The sequence below is a fragment of the Sminthopsis crassicaudata genome, chromosome 2, assembly GCF_048593235.1.
Source record: "Sminthopsis crassicaudata isolate SCR6 chromosome 2, ASM4859323v1, whole genome shotgun sequence".
NCBI lineage: Eukaryota > Metazoa > Chordata > Mammalia > Dasyuromorphia > Dasyuridae > Sminthopsis > Sminthopsis crassicaudata.
The window spans coordinates 358,964,502-358,992,215 of NC_133618.1; the positions used below are offsets into that span (position 1 = coordinate 358,964,502).

The following is a 27,714-nucleotide window of genomic DNA, read 5'->3' on the forward strand; positions in this document are numbered from 1 at the left end:
CTAAGTGAAATGAGCAGAACCAGGAGACCATTATACACCTCAACAACAACATTATGTAATAATCAATTCTGATGGACATGACTCTCTTCAACAATGAGATGATCCAAACCAATTCCAATTGTTCAATAATGAAGAGAATCAGCTACACCCAGAAAGAGAACTATGGGAAATGAGTTTGAACCACAACATAGCATTTCCACTCCTTCTGTTGTTTGTTTGCATTTTTGTTTTCTTTCTCAGGTTTTTTTGTTTTTGTTTTTTTTCAAAATCTGATCTTTTTTGTGCAGCAAGATAACTGTATGAATATGTATACGTATATTGTATTTAACATATATTTTAACATATTTAACATGTATTGGACTACATGCCATCTAGGTAGGGGGTGGAGGGAAAAAGTTGGAACAGAAGGTTTTGCATGAGTCAATGTTGAAAAATTATCCATGCATATGTTTTGTAAATAAAAAGCTATAATATAAAAAATAAAAAACAAGAAAACCCTGAATGTTTGAAAACTATTTTTACATGTATTTGAAAAAATAAAATACTATTGAGAAAAAAAATTATATTTTAAAAACATCTACCTATTGAGGAATAGCTTTTGACATTATCGATTTATTTTAATTCACTATATAGCTTTTACTAGTGTATGTTATATAAAAATGGAATATTACTATTCAATAAGAAATGAGAATTCAGTTAAAAGATTTGTACGAATTAACATAAAGTGAAATGATGTTCTATATAATGAATATCATGAAATAATGAAAAACTTATTAAAGCCAACCTGAATAAATGATGGTCCCAGAAAATTAGATAATGAAAGCATAGCTTTCATATAGCACTGAAATAGAGAACTATTAGAGCATAATATTCTATACATTATCAGGTGCAGTCATTGGAATATGTTTTTGCTTCATCGTTTTTTGTTACAAAGGAGTGTGTAATCTAACGAGGAGATTCCCACATGACTATGATGTAGAGACAACTATGATGTAGAGACAAAATGTTTTGGAAAGAAATAAATTCAATTTTTACCTGTGGCTCAAAACCCATGTCAAACATTCTATCTGCTTCATCAAGAACTACATATGTTACTCTTCGAAGGTTTGTCACCCTACCTATAATAAGAAGAAAAATAAAAACAGGAACCAAAAATCAATTGTAAGTCATTTTTTAAGTACCAAGGATTTTTAAAAAAACTGTAAGGGAACTAAACTAACTAATTTAAGCAGAGGGGGATAGGTAAATATTTTTAAAACAGTGAATTAGATTTCAATCTTAATTGTCTTAATCTAATGGCAAATATATTCTGGCAATGGGTATATGAGGCCCTTTATTTTTTCAAACTCTTCTCTTGCATACCATCATAGGGCCTGAAGAACCTGTAAAACTCAGAAAACAGCCCTCTCCAAAACACATCATAAAACTAAGACTGAGATGAAGCATCGAGCCACATCAGCCATTATTTGACAGCATCACCTAGGAAAAAACATATTAGAGATTACAGCGTATGTGTGGAAGGCAAGGTTCCAGTGCTAACTGATCCAGTCTCAGTAAATCTCTCTTCAAAATAGTCTATAATCTATGATCATATATTTAGAAAAATCTGATAGGCATAAGGGATTATTAATATCATCCAACATAAAACATACCGTTATACATAAAAACCAATTTTCTGTATGAGGATCCAATTTAGTTAAATTTTGTCACTGTGGTTCAAATAAGATCAATAGCTTTCATTACCGATGAAAATTGAACAGAACAGAGCACAGAATTAATAAGCACTTCTAAGAATGTTAACTTTAAATCAGTTGGCTTTTAAAAGCAAATTCAAGAACTATTAAAGGAAAAATAAATTCAGAAGATTTCAAAAGGAAAAAAGGTCAAATTCAAAGTGTTTGGAGCAATGCATAATTAATCAAACTTTTTATATATTATATTTTTCAGATATGATTATCTAGCATCTTTTAATAACAATTTCCTGAATTCACGTTAACAGTAATAGCTACAACTCTAAAAGAAAAAAAAAAGCACAACTGCAGGCAGTCCTTAAATTATTTTGCTTTGTTTAAATACTATGTTGTAAACTCTTGAAAGTATTTTCCCTTACATATTAAAACAAAGAAGTAATTTCTAAAAACTACCCATATTACAATTTTATATTCAAGCCCAAGTACTTTGGCAAAATTTGGGAACAGCATTAAAGTACCTACCTTTGGATGGTTAAAGTCTTGGAAGCCCAGTTCTATAAATCTTGAAGGGCCTTTTTCCACAGAAGTTAAATAATGTCAAAAGTTTAGTAATAGTTTTGATTTGGAATAATTCAATAAAACATTAAGATTTGTCTAAAAACATGCAATATTTACAAAAGTAAACATTTCTTGAAGCTGCAATATCTTGATTTAATTCTTAATACCAACACTTGCTTAAGGAAAAAAATTTCAAATTTCTCAAATTTACCAAAAATTTACCAAAAATAGTGATTTTTAAAATAAAACAATAAATTTAGAATAAAATTAAGCTGATATATTTTAATGTTAAGGATTATTAGATATAAGTATAAAAAACCCCAAAAGTGTTTAATTTGCTGCAGAAACCTCAAATTAACCTCAAATAGAAAAACTCAAATGTAAATATATGCATTCAAATTAAAATGTGTTGTAATCCCTTCATTATATAAGTAATATGTCTTAAATTTTAGTTTTTGGAGGCCATTCTATAACAAAACATCAAACATAAAATTCAAGATATTACAGCTTTAAGAAGTGAATTCCAGAAAACAATTCATTACAATTTTTTCTTGAATATGCTTTTACTTAAGCAAAAAACTGTATAACATCCCATAACAAAGAAAAAATATAAGAAAAAAAGTCTTTCACTCACCACTATTAGCTGCTAACATATCAATCATTCGACCAGGTGTGCAAACAATAATTTCAGCACCTCTTTTCAATTCGGCAATCTAATAAGAAAGACAATATATTTACCAACTAATTAACACTCAACATCAGTCATTTTCCTAAGGACAATTCACACAGACTTGAAAATATGTCACTTGGTCTTTCTGTAAAATAAATTATTAAAGGCAATAGCTCAAAGCTGATAAGCAGCACCCAAAGCCTCTAAAGTTTAACCTAGCAAAATCAAACTCAATCTGGCAGCATCACATACAAATGTCCCAATAGGTATAAGGTCAAAATGGTAAAGAAAATAAAGAATTTGTTTTAGTATTACTTTCATTTCCCAATGATCTTCAAATGCACAAAAGAAATTTAACATAGAGCAATACCAATTTAAATGATTATTCAAATGAATTTTAAAAGAATCTTTCAAGTGTTAAAAACATGTTTTATCAAGTTAAATATATATATATATGCAGAATACAATAGAGAATAAAGGTTCATTTAAATATTGCTTTTTTGGAATATTTTTAAATTAGCATTTATTTCATTTTATTTATTTAAAGACTATCTTTTCTGAAAGATAATACAGCATCCTAGAAAGAGCACTGTCAATGAATTTAGTTCCAGCTCAGCCACTTACTGATCAAATAATTTCAGAAAATTCAGTTCCTTGCTCTGAGCTTGAATATCTGTCTCACCTATTTCACAGGGCTTTTATAAGAATCAGCAAGATAGTATGTTGTCAAAACTACCTGAAAACTGTCAAGCACAACAGAATCACAAGCGACAAGTTTTCTCATTATTGACATTCTTATGCAACTTCAAGAGCCATCAATCAAGTACTAAATAAAATAGTGTTATCCCTGAGATGGCAACATTACCAATGTACTTTATTGAAAAACTTGATTACAGAAGATAGGAAAAAGAATATCTGTTATATGTCTCTTTCTCCTAGCCACATACACATGCAACAATTTCATTTACTTTAGAATTATTTTAAATCCAAGCATTTCTAACCTTCAAAAAGAAATTTCCAAACTAGAACTGTATGCTTTAACTCAAGATGATCTGAGGTAGCAGTGATAGTAATTTTAAATAAAGATCATATACAAAATATAGTGTGGGACTAATACTCCATAAATCACTTCTCAGTTCCTTCTTTGACCAAGTCTCCTCAAGTACTGAAAAGGGTTTCTTGTTTCCATAGGTGAGATGTGGCTTCAAAATACTTCAGATGGGTGGAGAGGCAATTACCTAGACAAGAGTTAGGTTTGGTTATCACCCTTAATCCATTTCTTTAAGACAGGCCTCAACTTTTCCTTTACATCTTTAGAGGAAGAGTTCAAAAAGGCTAGAGAAATCTTATTTAATATTTTCAGGTAAATTTTTAAAAAGGTTTTAAATATGCTTTCACAATACCTGTTCACTGATTCCGGTCCCTCCATAGACACATACAACTCTAAGGCCCAATGTCTTGGAAAACTTCTTACATTCTTTAGTAATTTGTAAAGCCAGCTCTCTAGTTGGAGTCATGATGACAGCTGAAAAGATAAATATGTTACAAGTCTAACCACCAAAATTGTAAAGAAATGTTATTCTTTTAAAGAGTAAATATAAATCTTAGCAATGAAGTTCAGATAACTTATAGTCTAAATTTTAATGTTTTGATTTACTTTATGCAGCTTTAAAAGCTAAATATAAAATTTAACTGCACCTTTAGTAACAGGCTACTTGAAAGATAAATGAGGGGGAAAATTCCTCAGTCAACGTATGAAAAAGTCTTGTTCGAATTGAAAGTAAACGTCAAGTGTAAATCATAACGAAGGAAAATTAAGTCACTCACTGTGATGCCAGAATTCACAAGCTGTTTCAGGAGACAATCTTCAAGAGATTATAGATAAAGAAGAACTACTTATTCCCCTCTGTTTCCAAGAGAGGAAGTGTACAATTTTCCAAAACTTTACTGGAGTTTAAAAAAAATCTCTGACAAAATGAGCCAAAAACTCTGTTTCTGAGGATCTGATAAGATTCTGGCACTAAATGCTTCCAATGCTAAAATATAAGGGAAACTAAATTTCCCTCTTATGTTTTGCATCAAGTTTATAGATCCATGGATACTGGCCAAGAACAATTCTCAACATAAATAAACAGATAGATGCACAAGGAGTCTACCTGCCGAGTCAGAGTTTAAAAACTGAGCTGTGCCAGGAGAGAGGTTGTTTTTGTACTTCTGAGATGTCACTCCAGAGCTCGGAAGATTCTCACTCCACCTGCTGGTAAGGGGAAATCAGCCCCAAAGTGCCAAATTGATACAGGGAATGTATACAAAGACATTTTTATTGTCACACTTATGAATATTACAGCTTATCAGGTCTTATGTGGTTAACACTCAACACAACCTAGAAAAACTTTTAAGAAAAGGAATCTGTACCTATGGGACCCTCTCCTTCCTCTAAAGCCCTTTGATCCATGATGTGTCTAAACATGGGCAAGAGAAAAGCAATCGTCTTTCCACTTCCTGTTTTGGCAATGCCAATCAAATCTCTTCCAGACATGATAGCTGGTATGGCTTGGGCCTGGATTGGTGTAGGCTTTTCATAACAATGTCTTGAAAAGAAAAACAAGAAAAAAAAAAGTTAAGACAAACAATCTTTTAAATGTGGAAATATGTTTATAAAAACTGCACATGTTTAACTTATACTGGATTACTTGCTGTGTAAATGGAGGCAGAAGGTGGGAAGGGTAGGAAAAAAATAGGGAATACAAGATTTTGCAAGGGTGAATGTTGAAAACTATCTTTGTATTTTGAAAATATAAATATTTGAAAAATAAAAACCTATTCTTAAAAAAAAAAAAAAAAAAAAGAATATTTTTACATACTGCTAAAATTTCCAAACTCAGCTTTTCAAACACCTATTGGGGGGAGGGGGAGAGAGGAGATGGAACTATTCTATTAAGAAACACATTGCCAAATATCTGAAAATGTGGAGTAATAATTTTGATAATCATTACGTAGACTAATTTGATAATCAAAAGGGGACTAATGATTACATAACCCACTTACTTCTTGAGGGAATTTAATATCTTCATTGAAATTCCACACTGGACCCAAGTTTTTATTGGTTTGGGGCAGCCTTTTCCTTTGACTGTAATCCCCTCCATTTCCAACCGAAATATATTCACCTCTGTAAAACATAATCTAAGATTAAAGACTATAAAGTATTTTCTATATAAATAGAAGTATTTTGTTAGTTTTTAATTAGACCCAGTGATATTCTGAATCTTTACTTTGATTTGACTTATTATTTAACTTATTCCAAACAATAGAGAAAAACACATGGGTTAGTGAAAAAGGGAGTCACTACTCCTGATCAGGTAAATCCAATTTACAAAGATAATAGTTAGGTTGTAATATTTATGTTAATGTAGATACTTTAACATATTTAACATGTTAAATTAGACTACCTGCCATCTGGGGGGGGGGGGGGGGATGAGGGGAAGGAGGGGAAAAGTTGGAATAGAAAGTTTTGCAAGGGTTAATGTTGAAAGATTACCCATGCACATGTTTTGTAAATAAAAAGCTATAATAAAAATAAATAAATATGTTTATGTTAATGTCTGAAAATGATATTTAAACAAAGCCTATCTGAGGGCTTTCCAGGTCCTCACAAAGGTATCACATCACAAAGGTAACACCAGTTTTCCCATTTACCTTCTTAAGCTAAAACAAGAAAAATGCAAGAGAAACACTTTATTTGGTATAGGGGAGTCTTGCTTCTTTCCAGATATCCTCTATTCTTTGGACAATATTAAAATATCCCCAAGACTAAAAATATATTAATTTACCATCTTGAGACATTTTTGCCAGCTCTGGAACTTCAACATAAAAGTTTTTTCTGTATGGTTCATATTCAATTTTTCCATGATCAACTGGTTCTAGGAGCTTCCTCTGTTTGGTCTGATAACCTGTTAGAGCTGTCTGAAGATCAACTTCTTCTTCTTCTGAGGAATACTACAAATTAGAAAATTATAAAATTACTCATTTGAAAAACATGGTTCTTTCCCAAATTTTAATTCACTAGAAATCAATTATCTTTGTGTTGCCTCCTCTTGTAAACTCACACTTAGCTTTTGTGACAATTCCAATACTATAGACCTTTTAAGACTTTTTTAAAGGGAACCGTTTTGACTAAAATTTTCAGTGAAGTCTGGCAAAGCATTATTTTACTGCAATAGAAGGAATAGTCTTAAAATTAATCTTAAAATATTTAACTATTCTAAAATACAACTGTGTCATCATTTAGTGTTTTCTGCCTACAGAAGCAAAAAAGTGGTGGGGTTTTTTTCTTATTCTTTTTTACATAAAAAATTGAAATAACCAATAATGGTAAAAATAACTGGGTTTTTTTCCCCTGAGGCTATTGGGGTTAAGTGACTTGCCTAGGGTCACACAGCTAGAAAGTGTTAAGTGTCTGAGGTTACATTTGAACTCAGGTCTGATGTTCTATTCACTGCCCCACTTAGCTGCCCCACTTTTTTTCTAAAATGGTCTACAAATTTAGCCAACAAATTTTCTAACTTACTTATAACTGAATAATGGAGAATAAAACAGAAGAACTATCTTTTCTAATTTTATTGTACTGAATTGATAAGGCTTCTATAAAAGCCTATCCATAAATACTTTCTGATGAAAGGTCATGAACCCAGTAAGACTTCAATCAACATGAATGATGAACTACCTCCATTGCGTCCTGGTCATTTTCCATGAGTTCTCCTTTCTTCTTTTCAGATTCCACAGTAGCCTTTTTAGTTGTCACAACAGTGACAACTTTTGTAACAGTTGGTCCTGATTTCTGAAACATAAGACATAAAATTTCCCACAAAGCTGAAAACTTTCAGCAGACTATATCACACTAGTTTTAAACACCAGACTTAGCTTAGCTATACGGCAAGTTAGTGATAAATCAAACAATAAGAATGTGTATTTTTTTTTATTGGTTTATACAATGGATTATTATACAATATAGTATTATTTTTAAAAATAAAAATAAAAAAAAGCTTAATGTTGCCTTTACTAAAAGTACAAATATATTTAACTTAAAAGTAAGAAACTTTTAAATTCCATATTTGCACAATTGATCAGTATTATGGCACTTTTGATAGGAGAAAAAAATTAAAAAACTACCTTACTTTTCCAAAGTTATAAAAGAAACTAGTAGTAGAGTTAATAACAAAACCAAAATCTCAGATTAAGAATCATTAAAAAAAATTTTTTAAAAACATAAATTATCATAACCTTGTAAATTACAAATCCATACCTGCTCAAACAAAAATTAAAACCAAAAAAGATTGTTCAAGTCTACAAATTTCTGTAATAGTTTTTAAAAATTACATATTAACTTTCAACAAAGAAATTAAATCATCTTATTTCCAAGTCCCTTTCTGAACTTTGGTTCTATATATTTTCCCAGATTTTGTTACTATTGTTTTCATGGTATAGTTGCTGTATATATAATTTTCATTATAGTTCTTCATACTACAGCATTTCAGTGTCTTCCTATTTTTCTTTGTATTCTTCCATTTCTTACAGTATAATATTCCAATGCTACAATGCTACAATGAGTTTAGTTATTCATTTCTCAATTCTTGATTATATGTGTTATACTGAGGAGAGGTGGAAAAGGAGAGGGTTCATTCATCATACTGAGTATAAGCCAATCATTTATTACTAGGGAACCATTATTTGTTATAAGATTAAATCAATCATACTGAACTATTAATCATCATGATAAACTAGATTACCATTGTCTTATCAATTCCACTGAGGTTAACACTTTGTTGTAAGAATCCTTGCCTCTAAGTATATTTCTCCAGAGTACTGGCTCATTACAAAACACATTTCTGTCTTTGTGAAATTCTTTTTAGATCACAGGTACCTTAATAGTCTCTGGCCTAAACAAATTTATCCTTAAATGGCTATTGTAGTTTTTTAAAAGAATCACTGTTTTTGCTACAAAGCTGATCTAGAAATGAAATTCAAGAAATCTATTTTGTCTTTTGTCTTATATCATTTCTTAATTTTGTGTAAATATCTTATAGAGTTCAAATTTCTGTGCTTTGAAATTTTTTTTTCCAGACAGCTTGTAAATTTTTATCTTAGAATGATAAATTTAGTCTTGAAACTGGATAATTGTGTATCTGAGTAAGGTGAGTTTGAAGTTCACTTCCTATTAATTTTGTCATTTGGAATATATCACACTTTTTCAACATTTCTAGCAAATTTCTCTACAATTTATAATCAATAAACACTAGTTAAATGCCAAATATGTACCTGGCACCATGATATCCTGAAATACAATGGTTTGACTGCTTTCCATCATCAGTTTTCAGGGAGACTAAATATTAAACTTTCTCTCCTTGCTCTGCCTTCAATACAATTAACCTCTGCTTATATTTATTATAATTCTTTTTCAAAGTATGCAAAATTACCTGATTTTTCTGATCTCTTTATAATTTTGTCCTCCAGGAAAATTATTTTTTCTAGAGTTTGTATTTTTTTAATGCCTAGAAAATTTTCATTCCCCAGTGACTTACTCTCACTTCCCCAAACAATTTTTCCTCATAACAAAATAGTAAAAGTTAAGCAAAAATCAATATATTTGTCATAGCTGACAATACTTTTCTAGTTCTACATCTCTGAGGAAAGAAAAGCAAAATATATTTTAGTTAGTCATTTGAAATCAAAATTAGTTACTCTATTATATTACTCTATATATAACCCTAACCCTATATATTATATTACTCTATATATAGTGATGATATCTTTAAATGTTGTTTTCCTTTATGTTTCTGGGTTCACTAAAAAAAAGTTCTCTTGGTTCTGTCTCAAGACCTTCATAAGTATCTCACCAAATTTCTCGTAATTATTCATTAATACTATTTCATTACATGACTATGCCATTATTTATTTAGCCATTCTTAGGCAAAAAAATGAATCATGATTCTATTTACATAAAGTTTTCTTTCCGAGTTGTGGATCCCTTTAGAAGTCTATGAAGTCTTCAAATCTGTTCCTTCTCAAAATGCTTTTCAATGCTTAAAATAAAATACAAAGGGTTTCAAAGGAAACAAATTCCCTGGTTTAGTTTTTTACTATCACATAAAATATTACTAATATAAAAAATAGAAGTGATTTTTGAATATATATGAATTTCTCCTCTGTTTTAGACCTCATTGGTATTATTGGGCCAAGGATTCATAGTTCGTGACTTTTCTAGTAGTCTCTAAAATGTCTCCCAGAATAATTGGACCAATTCATAACTTGATCCATAGTGTATTGATATACTTTTCCTTCCAAAATTACTCAAACAGTGATCAAGTTTTTGTCTCATCATAAAATATAAATCTGGCATTTATGGTGCAAACCCAAGGTTCTGGACCTGTATGTGCCAAAATGTTTGTGGCAGCCCTTTTTATAGTGGCTAGAAGCTGGAAGATGAATGGATGTCCATCAGTTGGAGAATGGTTGGGTAAATTATGGTATATGAAGGTTATGGAATTATTGCTCTGTAAGAAATGACCAGCAGGAGGAATACAGAGAGGCTTGGAGAGACTTAAATCAACTGTTGCTGAGTGAAATGAGCAGAACCAGAAGATCACTATACACTTCAACAACAATACTGTATGAGGATGTATTCTGATGGAAGTGGAAATCTTCAACATAAAGAAGATCCAACTCACTTCCAGTTGATCAATGATGGACAGAAATAACTATACCCAGAGAAGGAACACTGGGAAGCGAATGTAAATTGTTAGCACTATTGTCTATCTACTCAGGTTACTTATACCTTCAGAATCTAATACTTAACGTGCAACAAGAAAATGGTATTTACACACATATATTGTATCTAGGTTATATTGTAACACATGTAAAATGTATGGGATTACCTGCTATCAGGGGGAGGAAGTAGAGGGAGGGAGGGGATAATTTGGAAAAATGAATAAAAAAATTTAAAAAAAAAAAGAATCTAAAGTTTCAGAGAAAATGCAAACTTGCTTTGGTTGGATAAATTAACTTACTCAGGAGCTTACCATACATGTAAAAGGATAGTTCCCATCCCTATCCCATAACCTCCCTTATTTTGTGAAAAATATCCCTTTCTAAATTGGACTTTAATATTTCAGATAGATGTCCTTTTGGAATCTGAGGTATATTTGACACTGGTCAAAACCTATTTTCCTTCATTTTTATTATTATTATTTTTTTCATCCTTCCTCTTTCCTTTCATTCTTCCTGAGACAAGCAATCCAAAATAGGTTAGTCACATGCAATTAGCTAAAATTTTCTATATCATTCATTTTGCACAAGGAGACTAAAACATAAAAAAAAAAAAAAAAAAACGAAAAAGAAAAATGGTAGGCTTTAGTCAGTATTCAGATATCTTACTAGTATTTCTTAATTATATAAGAAGTCTTCACCTACCTTTTTCTCCAAGAAGTTTGTTGCTGGCTTTATTGTACACTAGATTAATATATTCAATTACTTTTGAACTTTGTTTTTCTAGTTTAATCCACTGATTAACTTTCTTCTTCAAAACAATACCAAATAATACTGTTTGAAATCTAATAATTATTTCTATTTCCCATGGAATTAATTATAAAATGCTTCAGTTTTGCCATTTACTTTTCCTTTTTGGTTGCATTCAGCTCCTCCTTCATTTTTATTTTTTGCTTAATTTCATTTCATCCTTCAAATTCTTTTTTTTTTTTTCCCCTGAGGAATTGAGATTAAGTGACTTGCCCAGAATCACACAGCCAGGAAGCGTCTAAGACCAAATTTGAACTCAGGTCTTACTGACTTCAGGGCTGGTGCTCTATCCACTGTGTCATTTAGCTGCCCCTCTTCCTTCAGTTTCTTAACAGTATACATCATGTCATGTTCCAAGGAAATTCTAATTTCATTACTAGTGTTCTTGTTCATGTTGGCTAAAAATATTTTTCTTCTCTTTTCAGTGTCTCCAGTTTTCTTAAATTCATAATATTTTTTAATTGTCATAAAATTTGTATGTTTGCCAATTTCTTTGGGCATTTATATTTTTAAAATAAGTTCTTTTGAATATTTTATTTCCTTTAGTTGTTTCTAAAGAAGGTATAGAGAAATTAGATTTTTTTTTGCAGTCTTCCATCTTTCTGGAAATCTCTCTCTATAAAAAAAAAATTATTTAAAATGACCAAACAATAAGTAATGAAAATGATAGACTTTACCTTCTCACTTCCACCACCACCTTTAACACTTCTCATATTAAATTTCTTGACCTCCTCTTTTACTTCCTCCATATATGCATCTAATGGATCTAATTCTTCATCTTCAATTTCATTTCCTTCCTTTTCACCTTCTGCAGGCTCTTCTTCATCATCTAAATCACAAGAGAATTTATAGATACATTTGATTCAGACCTGAGTGACATGACAAAGGTGACAAAATTAAGAGACAAGGGAATTAGTGGGAAACAGGGAAGAATAACAGATTTGAGTTTTATATACTTTACAATGATTCAATGAGGAACAAATATGTCAACTTTATGTACCTTAAAGTTTTGAAAATGTCAGCAATTATGATTGTTATTCATTAAGCAATCAGAAATATGGCAATAGTATGCAAATGAGAGAAGTAACAGTGAAAGATAATTCATAGCACAAGGCAAAGAAACCTTGAGAATGGACAAGGAAGAAAATGTTCATAGACTGAACTTTCAGAAATACCCGTAGTTATGGATGGATAGGAAGAAGAGCTGCTAAAAGCAAGCTAGAAGTCATAAAAATTGAAAAGGAATCATGATATGTGAGATAGCATCAAAAAAATCTTAATAGGAAAAATACACATAAACAATGAAAAAGATTAAGAAGAACCTGAATGAAATCAGAGGTGTTTACTACTTAGCATAGTGTTTAGCATTTAGGAGATGTTTAGTAAATGTGTATTATTCTATTTATGTCATTATCATCATTATTGTTCAAAAGGTGTAAGGAAAGAGAATTGGATGGCAAAGCAATTATAGTAGCAGCTTCCCCAACACTAGTAACTGGATTATATACCACTGATAATTATCCTACATGCAACTAGATTGTAAATACCACTGAAAATTACTCCACATGCAATTTTTGACACAAGTTATCCTTAAACTTGACCATTCTCCTTGACCTATGTAACCTTAAATAAGTCACATAGTCTTGATTTGGGTTCCAGTTTCTTCATTTGTAAAATGAAGCAATTGGCAATACCTCTAAAGACCTTTCTAGTTCTATATCAATGACCCTAAAATTCCCCAAAGTTACGGATAATCTCTTAAACTACTAAATCTGATGGCTTTTCATCAATTATTCTTCTTGATTTCTGCAATATGTGAATTATTGACCACATTCTCTCCAAAATACTGTGGCTTCTCTGGATTTTTGTTACAATTTTTGCTCTTTTGATTCTCTTCCCCTATTTGACAATTTCTTAATCTTCTTTGCTAGATCATCACCCACACTTTGCCTTCTGAAGGCAGTTATATAGCTCAAGGCTTTGTCACAGGTCCTTTTTACACTGTCTTACTTTCCCTATTTGTTTCAGGCAATTAGATATCATCAGCTGTTATGGACTTAATTATCATTTCTATGTAAACAACTCCCAGATCCATCTATTCAGTCTGTCTCTCCTTTGAGCTCTAGGACCGCATTATCAAATGCTTATTGTACATTCTGAACTATATGTTCCATAGGCATCTCAAAACTATTATGTTTAAAACAGAAGTTATTATGTTTTTATACTTATTTTATAATCTAAAAGATAGATTTAACACAAAATCAATCAGTGCTACTCTGGCTTTATTTTTCTTCTCAAACTTAAGACTACTCTTAAATCCCTTGCCTCCTTGTTCTGTCATCATTCCTGCCTAGACAAATTGCAACCTAATATCAGCCTCCTCTATTCCTACTCATATTGTGCTGACAGGGTCCAATACAAACACAACTTTTCTTTGAACCCTGATGATATTTCTGTTAATAGCATTAACCCTTTCTTCTATTCATATTGATGTAAAACTTAAGTCATCCTTGATTCATCAATTCACTTGCTAACCTTCATCCTACATGTCCAATCAATTATCAAGTCTTATTCCTTTTTTCTCCACAATATCACTTATATTCATTCTTCCCCAATCTTCACCCTCCCACTCCCCACCCCTAGTCCCAAGATGGTCAGCATTCAAACTCAGAACATCATCACTTTGAGATGGAACTACTGCAACAGCCAATGTTAACTAGTCTTTCTACTGCAAGCCCTTTCCAATTATATGGGCCTATCCAATCTTATTTACACAGCTCCCCTTCATGCACTCTACCAATCGAGCCACACTGGTCTTCCTGCTGTTCCTCACATAATACATTCTTATTTTCCTTATCCATATCGTTGCAAAGGTTGCACTTTAGAATGCAATCTTAGAATCTCTCACTTCTTTCAAGACTCCGCTCAAGCACTAGCCTCTACATGATTCCTGATTTCCTTTGGCTGCTAGTATTCCCTTTCACACCCCAAAATATTCTTATTTTGTATATATTTCCCTCAATAAAATATAAGCTACTTAAAGACAGGGACTTTCATTTTTGTCCTAATATGTCAGATGCTTAGCATGGTGTTTAGTACAAAGCAGACTCAATGTTTTATTGATTTGATTCACAAACTAGCTGTTAAGCCAACAAATTAAGATTATACCATCATCATCTTCAAGACTCCATTTTTTCCCCTGTTTCATCTCTTCTATTTCTTTTTTCAGCTCTCCTATATTTTCCATTGCTTTTTTACGCTGTTCTTCCCTCCATTTTTCCACTCTCTCTTTCCGTTTTCTCATTTCCTCTTCCAACTTATTCTGGTCAAAGTTCTAAAATAGAAAAGAATTGATAATTATGCTTCATGTGACATATACCAAAGGAGTTCCCAACATAAGAAAAATACTGACACATATTGATATCTACAAACAAACTGAGTATACATCAGGAGCATATCCATAATTAGTTAAAAAAAAAAAAAAGTCTTTTCCACTAAGACATCTGACTTTTAAATTCAAAGAAATTTACCAGAGCAGTTTCACCTAAATTCAGATTTGAATCATACTCTATGAAGCATGAATTCTTCTCAAATTGCTTCTACAAAAATCTCTATTTTCCCATCACAAAGCTGTGAGTAAACTACAATTATCCATATGAATGAAAATGAAGTTTCCATACATGAACTCTATCTAACAACAAAACTAACTCTTGGTACTAGAGTTTCCTACATCAGTAAGAATGACTACTTCTGAAATAAAGAAGTATGTCACCCAATAAAGTACTCTGCAAAACATAAAAGAGCATTGAACTGAAATGAAAAGACCCAGATTTCAAACCCAGCTATCCCATTTACTACCTTCATGGTCCTAAACAAGTCACTTAGACTACTCCCAGACTTAGAACTAAATTACTCCTAATTAGGGTCCTTCCAGCTCTATAGCTGTGATCTTCAAGACACCCAATCAAAAGCTTTAATTCTAAATTTCTAAATTTCTCTGTATAGGAGTGAAAAACAAATTCCATTTTATTTTGTCATTCTGGAAGCCATTTAATAACATTTTTGATTATAAGTTAGTACACTTACACTAACATCTTTTTCCTTTTCCTCTTCCTTGTCATCTTTTTCTTTTTTCTTGTCTTTGGAAACATCTATACCATCTGTTTTCTCTTTAGACCTTGACCTGAAGAAAAAGTTATGTTAATCTGAAATGAACTGTATGCTTTTGGAGCCATTATGATGAAAATGCTTTCACATGTTTACATATCAAATTTCCAATAATTTAAAGATTAAAACCAAAATTTCTGTAATCTTCTTTTCAGAAATGAATGTCTATTACTTGTCTACCAAATAAACTAATACTGTAGGCAAAAAGAATTAAAAGTGATGAATTCATATACATCATGTATATAATTAAAAGAGTTTACAATCTATCATAAAGAAATTAACATCAACCAACCTTACAAATAAAAATAAAAGATATAAAAATGTAATTTTAAAAGTAATATCAACTAGAGTCCATACTTATGTCCACATAAGTGGCCCATAATACAGTCAGTATCTCTCATATTTGATGAATATCCTACTGCTGCAATCGCATTTATCTAACTCCAAAACACTGACTAAATATATTTCTATATAGAAATAAGGGAGACTGCAGCCATATGATAATGCTTTATATCCTGAGTATTCTTCCATGCTAATACTAAGCAAATCTCCTTTTTGTTAAGTGTTTTAAATCAAAGCCAGTTTTTGGTTATTGGTTCAATCACTTTGCAAAACAGGAAGGAACTATCCAGTAAGTGTCATCAAAGTATTCACACTCTGTAATCCTTCAATTCCACTACTTGGTTTAAACTCTACTGACATGGAGGAAAAAGTACTTATAGAAAAATATTCTCAGTAGTACTATTTAGCAAAAAGCCAAAAACTAGATACACGATGATTAAGAAAACAGCTGAAAAATCAGAGTATATGAATAAAAAATTAGCTAACAACAAATATTAAGAATTCAAAGAAATATAGGAAGACATAAGATGGAAGTATTAAAAAAAACAAAATATGCACACTAAATGCAATTATGTAAATAAATGCAACAAAATTTATCTTATATAATACACAAGATAACTGTTTAAATATGCATGGTTTATTTTAATAACTAGCAAATAAAAAAGAAGCATATGATTACATATATGATTATTTTCAATCACTTTTCTGTTTTTATTGTGCTTCTCTGCTGTGTTTGTTTCTTTTGTTCTTATTTGTGTTTTTAATATTAATATTTTTCTGATATAAAGCAAACAAATGTTATTAATAGGGGATAGACTTTTTTAAAGGGATGAGAAAAATGACCCTGTTCCTAATGATGTTAAATACTACTATTACCTATTCTCTGCTTTCTTGTTTTTGCCAGGACTAGATGAACGTGATCTCCTTCCTCGGCTTCTGCTTCTTGATCGTCTCCTGTCTCGACTTCGAGATCGTCTCCGCTCTCTGCTTCTCTCTCTCTCTCTACTTCTTGATCGTCTGAGAAAGGGAAAAATAATCAATTTAGCATTATGTCATTTGAAATCTATGATTACTCTTTTAAATGATTAAGAAAAGGCTTCAGCAAATTGAAGAGAGCTGGCCTTGAAACAAGAATAGCAGTCTATGTCCAGCTCTCCAGCACAGTGTCTGGCATCAAGTAGACATTTAATAAATACTTACTATATGACATGTTTGCATGCAGGCTCCAGTGTCAGATCATAAGCTCCTTGAAAGCAAAGACTGATTAGGAGTTTTTTGCCTTTATATCCTTGGACCTTAATACAGGGGCTGGCAGACAGTAAGTAATTAATAAAAGTGTACTGAGTAAATGCTGTTATGGATACACCATAGCTGTGTGACCTTGGGCATGTTACTTAATCTCTCAGTACTCTAAACAAAATCTTTTAATACTAGGTTATAGAGAAACCTCCATTAGTTGAAGGAACTTATTCATCTGGAAAATCCCTATATCAATGAAATCACAGGTCCAGTCCTTTTCCCTTCCCTTTAATGAATATCAATGAGCATCAAGAGTAAAAAATGAGTTTGAATGACAGTAACTAAACAAGGAGCAAGTGAAGAAAGCCAACTCATTATTACATATTTTAACCAACTAATCAAGAAAAAATCCACCACACTCCTTTTCTAATAACAGTCAAGAAGTATCTATAAAAATCGCTCATACTTATTATTATGCTTATTCCAATGCTAATGGTAAGGTGAATCAAGGAAGCAATCCTATGTCAAATCGATGACAAACATTGTCAATGACAAAAGAAGATAAGTAATAGATTTTTTGAAAGTAGAGGAAGAGAAGGAACAATATGACTTAGAAAATTGAACTGGCTTCAGATAATTATTGATATTTATATTGATATATATATTGATAATTATATTGATCCTTTTGGGAAAGGAAATGTTGAGAGGCCTATAAACAGCTCTGCAGAGCAAAGATATAAAAGCATATGCTTAGCACATTGATAGAATGATTAGCTGTTATTGATAGCAGATTTTATTCCAGCAAAGTAAGACTGTTAAAGTACCAAGTATTAATGCCATCGTATCTATAAGCATCTGATGAAAATGATCTTTGATAAAATGTTTGCAGCAGTTCTTTTTGTGGTGGCAAGGAATTGAAAATTGAGAGGATGCCTATTAAATGACTGAATAAGATATATGAATGCAATGGATTATTGTTCTATAAGATATGATTAACAAAGGGGCAGCTGGTTGATGTAATAGATAGAGCACTAGCCCTGAAGAAAGGAGGACCTGAGTTCAAATCTGGCCTCAGACACTTCCTGGCTGTGTGTCACTTAGCCCAAATTACCTCAGCCAAGAAAAAAAGAAATGATGAGCAAGCTAATTTCAGAAAAGCCTGGAAAGACTTATGGAAAGACTTTTGAATTGATTCTAAGTGCAGTGAGCAGAACCTGAAGAACATCAAACACAGTAACAGCAAGATTATGTGATGATGAACTATGAGAGACCTAACTTAGTTCTTAGCAATAGTGATCCAAGACAATTCTAATTGACTTGGGATGGAAACTGCCATCCACATTCAGAGAAAGAATTATAGAGACTGAATGTAGATAAAAACATACTATTTTTGTTTGTTTGCTTTTTCTTTCTCGTGGTTTTCTCTTTTGTTCAGATTTTTCTTTCACAACATGATTACTATGGAAATATGCTTAAAATGAGTATATATGTATAACCTTTATCAGATTGCTTGCTTTTTTGGGGAAGGAAGAAGAGAAGGAGAAAAAATTTAGAATTCAAACTCTTACAAAAAACGAATGTTGAAAACTATCTTTACATGTAATTGAAAAAATTAAATACTATTGAGAAAGAAAATTGATGAAGTGAAAGAAAAGAAAAAGAATGATTTTTGATAAAGACAGATACCATGGGGGCTAGTAGGTAGTACAGTAAATAAGAACATAGGGTAGAGTGCACTTAACTTGCTTGCCTTGGCTTCTTTATTTATAGAAGCAGAATAATAGTAGCATTTACCAATTGTTGTGAAAATCAAATGAGATAGAATTTTAAGTGCTCAGTAGAGTGCTCAGCACATAGTAACCATTATATTTATGTTAGCTCTTGGCTATTATTAATTATATCAACAACTTATCTATAAGACTTTAATATCTAATTGGGTCAGAATGCTATACCAATTAGAAAATGAAGTATAGAGTAATCTCTCCTTTCAAGACAAGGAAGTAGCCAGTAAACTGGAACAACAAAACCAAACTATTTTCCATGTTCCAAGATGACCCCCTTTTTTTTTTTTAATTTTATAATTATAACTTTTTTTTGATAGTACATATGCATGGGTAATTTTTTACAACATTATCCCTTACACTTACTTCTGTTCCGAATTTTCCCCTCCTTCCCTTCACCCCCTCCCCGAGATGGCAGGCAGTCCCATACATGTTAAATATGTTATAGTATATCCTAGATACAATATATGTGTGCAGAAACGAATTTCTTGTTGCACAGGAAGAATTGGATTCAGAAGGTAAAAATAACCTGGGAAGAAAAACAAAAATGCAAACAGTTTACACTTATTTCCCAGTGTTCCTTCTCTGATTCTGTCCATCACTGATCAATTGGAACTGATTAGATCTTCTCTTTGTTGAAAATATCCATTTCCATCAGAATACATCCTCATATTGTTGTTGAAGTGTATAATGATCTCCTGGTTCTGCTCATTTCACTCAGCACCAGTTCATGTAAGTCTCTCCAAGCCTCTCTGTATTCATCCTGCTGGTCATTTCTTACTGAACAATAATAATCCATAACATTCATATACCGTAATTTACTCAACCATTCTCCAATTGAAGGGCATCCATTCATTTTCCAGTTTCTTGTTATTACAAAAAGGGCTGCCACAAACATTTTGGCACATACAGATCGCTTTTTCCCTTCTTTAGTATTTCTTTGGGATATAAGCCCAGTAGTAGCACTGCTGGATCAAAGGTTATGCACAGTGTGATAACTTTTTGGGCATGGTTCCAAATTGCTCTCCAGAATGGCCAGATTCTTTCACAACTCCACCAACAATGTATCAGTGTCCCAGTTTTCCCACATCCCCTCCAACATTCATCATTATTTTTTCCTGTCATCTTAGCCAATTTGACAGGTGTGTAGTGGTATCTCAGAGTTTGTCTTAATTTGCATTTCTCTGATCAATAGTGATTTGGAACACTCTTTCATATGAGTGGAAATAGTTTCAATTTCATCATCTGAAAATTGTCTTTTCATATCCTTTGACCATTTATCAATTGGATAAATTTATCAATCAATTGGCTTGATTTCTTATAAATTAGAGTCAGTTCTCTATATATTTTGGAAATGAGGCCTTTATCAGAACCTTTAACTGTAAAAATATTTTCCCAGTTTGTTATTTCCTTTCTAATCTTGTATGCATTAGTTTTGTTTGTACAAAAGCTTTTTAATTTGATGTAATCAAAATTTTCTATTTTATGATCAATAATGATCTCTAATTCTCCTTTGGTCACAAATTCCTTCCTCCTCCATAAGTCTGAGAGGTACAGTATCCTATGCTACACTAATTTATTTATTATCTCATTCTTTATGCCTAAATCATGGACCCATTTTGATCTTATCTTGGTATGTGGTATTAAGTGTGGGTCCATGCCTAATTTCTACCATACTAATTTCTAGTTTTCCCAGCAGTTTTTGTCAAATAATGAATTCTTATCCCAAAAGTTGGGATTTGGGGGTTTGTCAAATACTAGATTGTTATAGTTGTTCACTATTTTGTCCTGTGAACTTAACCTATTCCACTGATCAACTAGTTTATTTCTTAGCCAATACCAAATGGTTTTATAATATAGTTTTAGATCAGGTACAGCTAGGCCACCTTCATTTGATTTTTTTTTCATTAATTCCCTTAAAATTCTTGACCTTTTGTTCTTCCATATGAATTTTGTTGTCATTTTTTTTTAGGTCATTAAAATAGTTTCTTGGGAGTCTGATTGGTATAGCACTAAATAAATAGATTAGTTTAGGGAGTATTGTCATATTTATTTTATTCGCTGGGCCTATCCAAGAGCATTTACTGTCTTCAAGATGACCCTTCTATAATAACAAAGAAAAAGAACATCAATTAAATCTAAATAAAACCAAGTTACTGAGAAAGACCTTCACTGTTAGGTTCTTACAATATAGATTTACAATACACTGAGTAAATGTTTGTTGAACTGAATTGAATACCCATCATATGAGTAAATGGAAAGGGGATGAGGCCTGAATTCAATCAAAAAGCATCTATTAAATACCTTCCAAATATAAACTCAAACACCACATAATGGGAATATAAAGCTTAAAAAAGACAGTTTAAGCACCTAAGGACATTAGACTACAACAGAGAGATTAGCCAGGTATATAGCTAAGAATGATAAAAGCTAGAATATATAGAAATAAAGTACTGTGAGAAATTCTGACAATGGACAGAATACTTATAGCTAGTAAGGGGCTGGATAGCTTCTCTTAGAACATAGTTCTCTTCACTATTTTTCCACAAATAATTATTGCCTCCCACTTCATAAATTCATCCAAATCTTACTTCTTATAGGACCAGTTGCAAATTCCCTATTTTTTATGAGTCCTTCCCAATAGGGAAACTCTTCCTACTTTATATTCCAAAGATTCTGTCTCCATTACTCATTAAAAATTTAGCATTATTGTATATAAAGTCCTCAGTATTGTGGGAGGAGAGGTTCTAAAGTTCCCTGGTGATAAATCCCTTTCTTTAAGTTGCATATTCCATTATCTATAAGTAAGATGGAAATGTAGGAAATAGAGAAGAAGGGTTAGGGAGAACAGTCAATTATAACAGTAATAAATTGATGTTCCACCTCATCAATCAACTCAATAAGACTTAAATTTCTAAGGTTTTCTTACCTAAAACTAACCCTAAAGAATCTCCAAATAATGAAATACATAGGAAGATTTTGAGCTGGTACCTCCCTGCCCTAAACCCACAAGACATAGGTTCAGATTTTAACACTGAACAAGTTACTAAGCCTCTCCTTATTCTAGACAGCTCTATAAGTATCCTTGGTAGAGGAAGTTGGTCCAATTTTTATCACCAAGGAGCAGATAAATTTTAGTTCATCACATCTTATCTGAAACATCATCACTTACCTCAGACGTTTTCTGTCTCGAGAGCGAGATCTTCTTTTATCCCTACTCCGAGATCTTTCTCGCCTTCTATCTCGGTCTCTGCTTCTTGAGCGTCTATCATCTCCACGTTTAGTTCTTTTATCAGATGGAGAACGACTCCTAGATCGACTTCCAGATCGGCCCCGAGATGCTGATCTCTTCCTGTAGTGCCTACAAGTTTTAACAATGCAAATTGATTACATTTACTAAAATTAAAGTATATTAAGTAAATCATTAGGAAGACTACTTTGGGGGGTAGGGGAATATGAATTTTAAAAGAAATAGAGACAGGAGAATGAACATGTTAGGAATTGCTTATCATATAAACATGCATAATCAATAGAGAAAAATACCATTTTGGGAGGGAAGCAATCTAATAGAATTTATACAACCTGGTCAGTTTCTGAAAGTACAAAATTAAGAGCAATTGGTAATAAACCATGTCACTTTATAAGTAGATTACAAATTTTTTTCTGCTTTCGTTTGCATATATCAAATTTGGGGCTTCTTTAGATTTAAGTTTATAATAAAATATATAATAAAAATTTATTTTTAATAATAAAAATTATTTTTATGAAAACAAAATCACATTAATCCTATATTTTAAGATTTACAAAGTGCTTTTGCTTCAATGCTTCTGTGAGATAGCATTCCTATTTTACAAATCAGGAATAGAAGACAGTGAAGTGAGAAAATTTAAAAATCAAAATTATTACTGTCCTCTAAAGTGTAAAAGGCAGTATGGCTCTGTAGAGATAGTAGGCCTTGGATTCAAGATCTGTCTCTAAGGCATACTTGCTATAAGACTAAGTTACACGATCAGCAGGGTGATTTTAGAAAGGACTGGAGAGACTTACATGAATTGATGCTAAGTAAAGTGAATTGAACCTAGAAAACATTGTACACAGCAAAACAAGATTATATGATGATAAACTGTGATGAACATGGCTCTTTTCAATGATGAGGTGATGAGCCAATTCCAGTAGACTTGTGATAGAGTCATCTGCATCCACAAAGAGGACCAAGAGGACTGAATATGGATCGCAACATATTATTTTCACCTTTTTTTGTTGCTTATTTGCATTTTGTTTGCTTTCTCATTTTTCCCTTTTTTAACTGATTTTTTTGTGCAGCAAAATAACTATATGGATATTATATATATATATATATATATATATATTTGTATTTAACATATACTTTAACATATTTAACATGTATTGGTCTACCTGCCATCTGGGGGAATGGATGGGGGGAAGGAGGGGAAAAGTTGAACAGAAGGTTTTGCAATTGTCAATGCTGAAAAATTACCCATGCATATATTTTGTAAACAAAAAGCTATAATAATAAAAATAATTAAATTAAAATTAAAAAAAAAAGAAGAAGTGAAGCTGAGGAGTGAATTCCAAGAATGAAGGTCTAAAAGGCACAAAGACAAATGATAAAGTGCTAGAAAAGAAGAACAAAGAAAAGGTTGGCTGGACCAAAGAGTATGGAAACCAATGCATAATGAATCTAGAAAGACAGGCTGGAGGCTCAGGTTATGAAGGGTTTTTAAGGCAATGGGAAACAGCATGATCAAATCCACACTCAAAGAAAATCACTTTGGCAGTTGTATGGAGGATGAATTGGAACAGGGAGAAAAATGAGGTAAGGATACCAATTAGGAAGACACTGCAATCGTCCAGAAAAAATGTGATGTGTACCGGAGTTAAGGAAGTGGTTGTATGAATAGACGTAAAGATTCATATAAAAGAGAAAGGTTCATATACAAGATACATTATGGCAACTGACTGGATACACAAGACAAAGAAGAATTAGGAGATGAAGACAATGTCAATTTTCAAGGAAAAGTACATTTTATTATAGACAGCTTAGCAATTTGACAAATAATTTACTAATATTTTTTAAAATGTGATCATAAGATCTCTATAAATTCTACTATGTGGCTAATACATAGATTCAACATCAACTACAATTGAAGATCATCCTGCCTGATACCAAATTAATAACCAGACCCAATATCTCCCAATTAAATTCATACACTTAGACTTTTAAAGAGATTTAAGACTTTGTCTAAACAGTATTAATACTCTCTCTGAGATCTCATAATAAAATAAGGATAATACTTCTAAATACAGTCATTTTAAGGCTACAAACTTCAAAGTACTATATAAATCTACACTACAATAACTATTATAAAGGAAAAAAGACCTCAGAAGTGTTTAGAAAGTTTGTTTTTCAATACATATAAAAAAGCATTTCTTCCACATTTTTGGCAGAGGTTGGGGACTATGGGTACAGAACAGTTGTCATATTCATTCCATATATTAGTTAATTCTAATGAACTCCTCTACCCCTCTTCTTTATTATCTGTTATATGGGATGACTTTGAAAAGCTGAGAAGGGCAAGTCAAGAGAATGTTGAGAAATGACAAAAGATACCCATAAAAATTTATTTTTTAAAAAGTTACTTTTCCTTACTTATTCTGCTCTGTCCTCCACTCATCAGTCTTATGGGGTAGGATATAATTTTCATTCATAGTAATTTTACTGAGCATTTACTATATATATGGAAAGCTTATATGAACCAATCTGCATTTATTTAGCAATTATTATAATCCAAGCATTACAGTAATGAAATGCCCTAACTCCAGAAAGCTTACATGGGTAGAGAAAGAAAGGGAAACAACATGGAAACGTATAAATACAAAACAGAAGTATTTCCAAGGGAAATCAGAAAATGTTTCATGTGGAAGCTGACACCTGAGCTGTGCTTTGAAGAAAGTTAGGGATCTACAAGGTAAGGGGGGAGGTGATATATTCTATATCAGGAGGATCACTTCTGAACAGAAATAAGAAATAAAATACAGTATGCAGAGAAAAGCTAGTACACTATTTTGACTATAATGAACAGATAACAGTAAAGTCATAATTCTGAAAAGGTGAAAGGAAGACTTGTTCACAGCTTTAAATGTAAGGTTGGTGACTTTTTTTATACTAGAAGCAACAGGAATCCATTGACAATTTCTGAGTATGGGGTACTAGGTCAAATCATGTTTCAGTAATTTTAGTTTGTCAGCTATGGGGAGTATAGAAAGAGAAGAAGCTGAAAATATGAAATTTAATTTGGAGCTAACTGCAATAGAGGTGATAAGAACTGAAATTAGAATAGAGATTATGTGAGTGGAGAGAATGGATCAGCCCAAGAGATGTGGTAAAAGTAGGAATCACAAAATTCGGCAAATGGCTGGATTCTGAGATTAAAGGAGGAGTCAAGGGTGACACCTAAATGGCAAACCTGTCATTGATAGTATGATGATGCCATTTACAGAAATAGGAAAGTTTCAAAGAGGAATTTTAATGAGTTTCATTCTAGACATATTCAATTTGAGGTGATATCCAAGCAGCATGGATATGCATAGAACATCATCTTGGTAAGTTTGGACATCCTGGGACACTCTCCTATACCTATACAAATAAAATTTTTTTTGGATATTTTGATTGGTATGGTATGGAATAAGTAAATTAATTTAAATGGAATGATCATTTTTATTATATTGTCTTGGCCTACCCATTAGCAATGGATATTTTTTCCAATTGTTTGGATATGACTTTATTATAAAATTGTTTTGTAATTGTGTTCACTTAGCTCCTGGCTTTGTCTAAACAGGTAGAGACTCCTCAATATTTTATATTGTCTACATTTATTTTATGTGGAATTTTGAATGATCATTTTCTTTTCCAACACATCCAGTCCATGGCAAGCAGAGATGCCAATATTCCTTTTTTGTTTTATTTAAAGGAAATGTGATTAAGTTAAACATCCAACTGCTGTCATCAATTAATCTCAGATTTCTAGTAGTGCACATAATATGCACATTATTGTATATAATAGTATATATAATAGTGTAATAATGTGTTTTTCCAGTTTTCTTAACTAGCTATTCTTTCTATTCTAATTGTCCTATTTTACATCATATATAATGTTATATGTCACTTCAAAACTATCAAAGTAAGGGGGGGCGGGAAGGGCATTTATCTAAAAGGCATAAGGCAGCCACCTACTTTTTTAATTTATGTCTCCTTTTTCTCTAAGACAGAGTAGTGAACGTGTATTTAGCTAATAATAAAGCCAGATAAGAGTAGGAATCTTTACTTATCATAAAGTCAACTAAATAAATTAAATCATCCCCAAAGTCCCTAGTTATACAAGTCCTTTCCATTTCTGCTGGAATATAAGCATACCTACCTTTACTGTTAGAACTAATCATAATCTACAGTTTTTGACAGAATCTAATAGTTCTGATCTAATCACATTTCTTATCGCCCAGAGAGCAGTAAGGCTGGGAGTAGGAAAAAAAAAGAGAAAATACCGGGAAATTAATGCTGAATGAAGCCTACCCCATCAAACACCTCTGGTTCAGATGGCAGCACATTCATTCTTTGGGACTGTAAAACTTGTATGTTGATTTTCACTGCTGTATCCATAGTACCTTGAACATCTTTAACAAATATTTCCTGCCTTAGTCTGAGTCATTAATTTAATAACTATCATACTATACTCAGGAGCCCACGAAGGACAACAGTGATGACTAAGAGAAGGTTCGTGCACCCAAGAAGCAGTCTAGTAGGGAAAAGTATGCATACAAACACAGAAAGCAGCCTGAGCGCTAGTCCAGTTCAGGAAACCATTCCCTCGTAAATGAAGTAGACAAGTAGGCTTTTCTATTTAATACACTTAAGGGACAGGCTTAAGAGTAGAAGTTGGAGCTGCAAAGATGGAAACAATCTGGGCCCTATGCACATTAGGTAGAGAGGCCAAGGCCTCTCTATGAATTTATTATGATCCGAGGTAAATTGAGAAAGGCAGATGGGAGGCTAAAGGCATAAAAGCGAGAGTGGCTGCGGTGGTTAATCTGGAGCAGAGGACTCAAGGCGCTGGGCCCTGAGGTTCCTACAACTTCCTGCACTTTTACAACGAAGGGCCTTCCGCAGGCGAGGAGGAATCACCCAGGACCGCCCGGGCCCTGCAGCTCAGGACCTAGAAACGGGCATTGGCCGCGGGCGGGTTCCCCGTCTTTCGGAATTGCAGGGCCCATCTTGGCTGGGGGCAGAGCGGCCCCGCAGCCGCACCCCGGCTTCACAGTGCCCCCATATCCCTCACGCCACCTCCTCCAATTTCTCCTCACAGACGCCTCCCGGAGGCCGCCCCAGATCCTCCAACTCACCGTGACTCCCGGCCCATGGCGCCGCGTCGAGGAGAGGCAGGCGTGTGGGTCACGGCGTTGCTGTTATCCGCGCTGCGGGATCGCACCAACACAGATACGAGACACGGGGCTAGATAGAAGCAGCAGCCATTATAACGCGGGCCAACGATGACCGGAAGTACTAGCAGCTGGAGCTGGAGCTCACCGGGAGTGACGAGCGCGGGAGAAAGTCCCCTCGCAACTGCACTTCTGCCCCCTACTGTCCGGAGGCCTCCCTAACACCCTGCGCCGAACTTGT

General features: G+C 32.7%; 1 protein-coding gene across 1 annotated transcript in view; it reads right to left on the reverse strand.

Moving 5' to 3' along the window:
* Positions 1–27,714, reverse strand: part of DDX46 (DEAD-box helicase 46) — a 48,358-nt gene that overhangs the window by 20,481 nt on the left and 163 nt on the right. The window contains exons 2-14 of the mRNA XM_074284799.1: positions 27,438–27,691; positions 22,192–22,380; positions 16,876–17,016; positions 15,577–15,673; positions 14,659–14,824; positions 12,168–12,319; positions 7,643–7,756; positions 6,750–6,915; positions 5,968–6,088; positions 5,335–5,510; positions 4,323–4,444; positions 2,884–2,962; positions 1,036–1,118 (exon numbers count right to left, since the gene is read on the reverse strand). Coding sequence (XP_074140900.1) covers positions 1,036–1,118; positions 2,884–2,962; positions 4,323–4,444; positions 5,335–5,510; positions 5,968–6,088; positions 6,750–6,915; positions 7,643–7,756; positions 12,168–12,319; positions 14,659–14,824; positions 15,577–15,673; positions 16,876–17,016; positions 22,192–22,380; positions 27,438–27,691 — 1,860 coding nt within the window. The remainder of the gene's footprint in view (positions 1–1,035; positions 1,119–2,883; positions 2,963–4,322; positions 4,445–5,334; positions 5,511–5,967; positions 6,089–6,749; positions 6,916–7,642; positions 7,757–12,167; positions 12,320–14,658; positions 14,825–15,576; positions 15,674–16,875; positions 17,017–22,191; positions 22,381–27,437; positions 27,692–27,714) is intronic.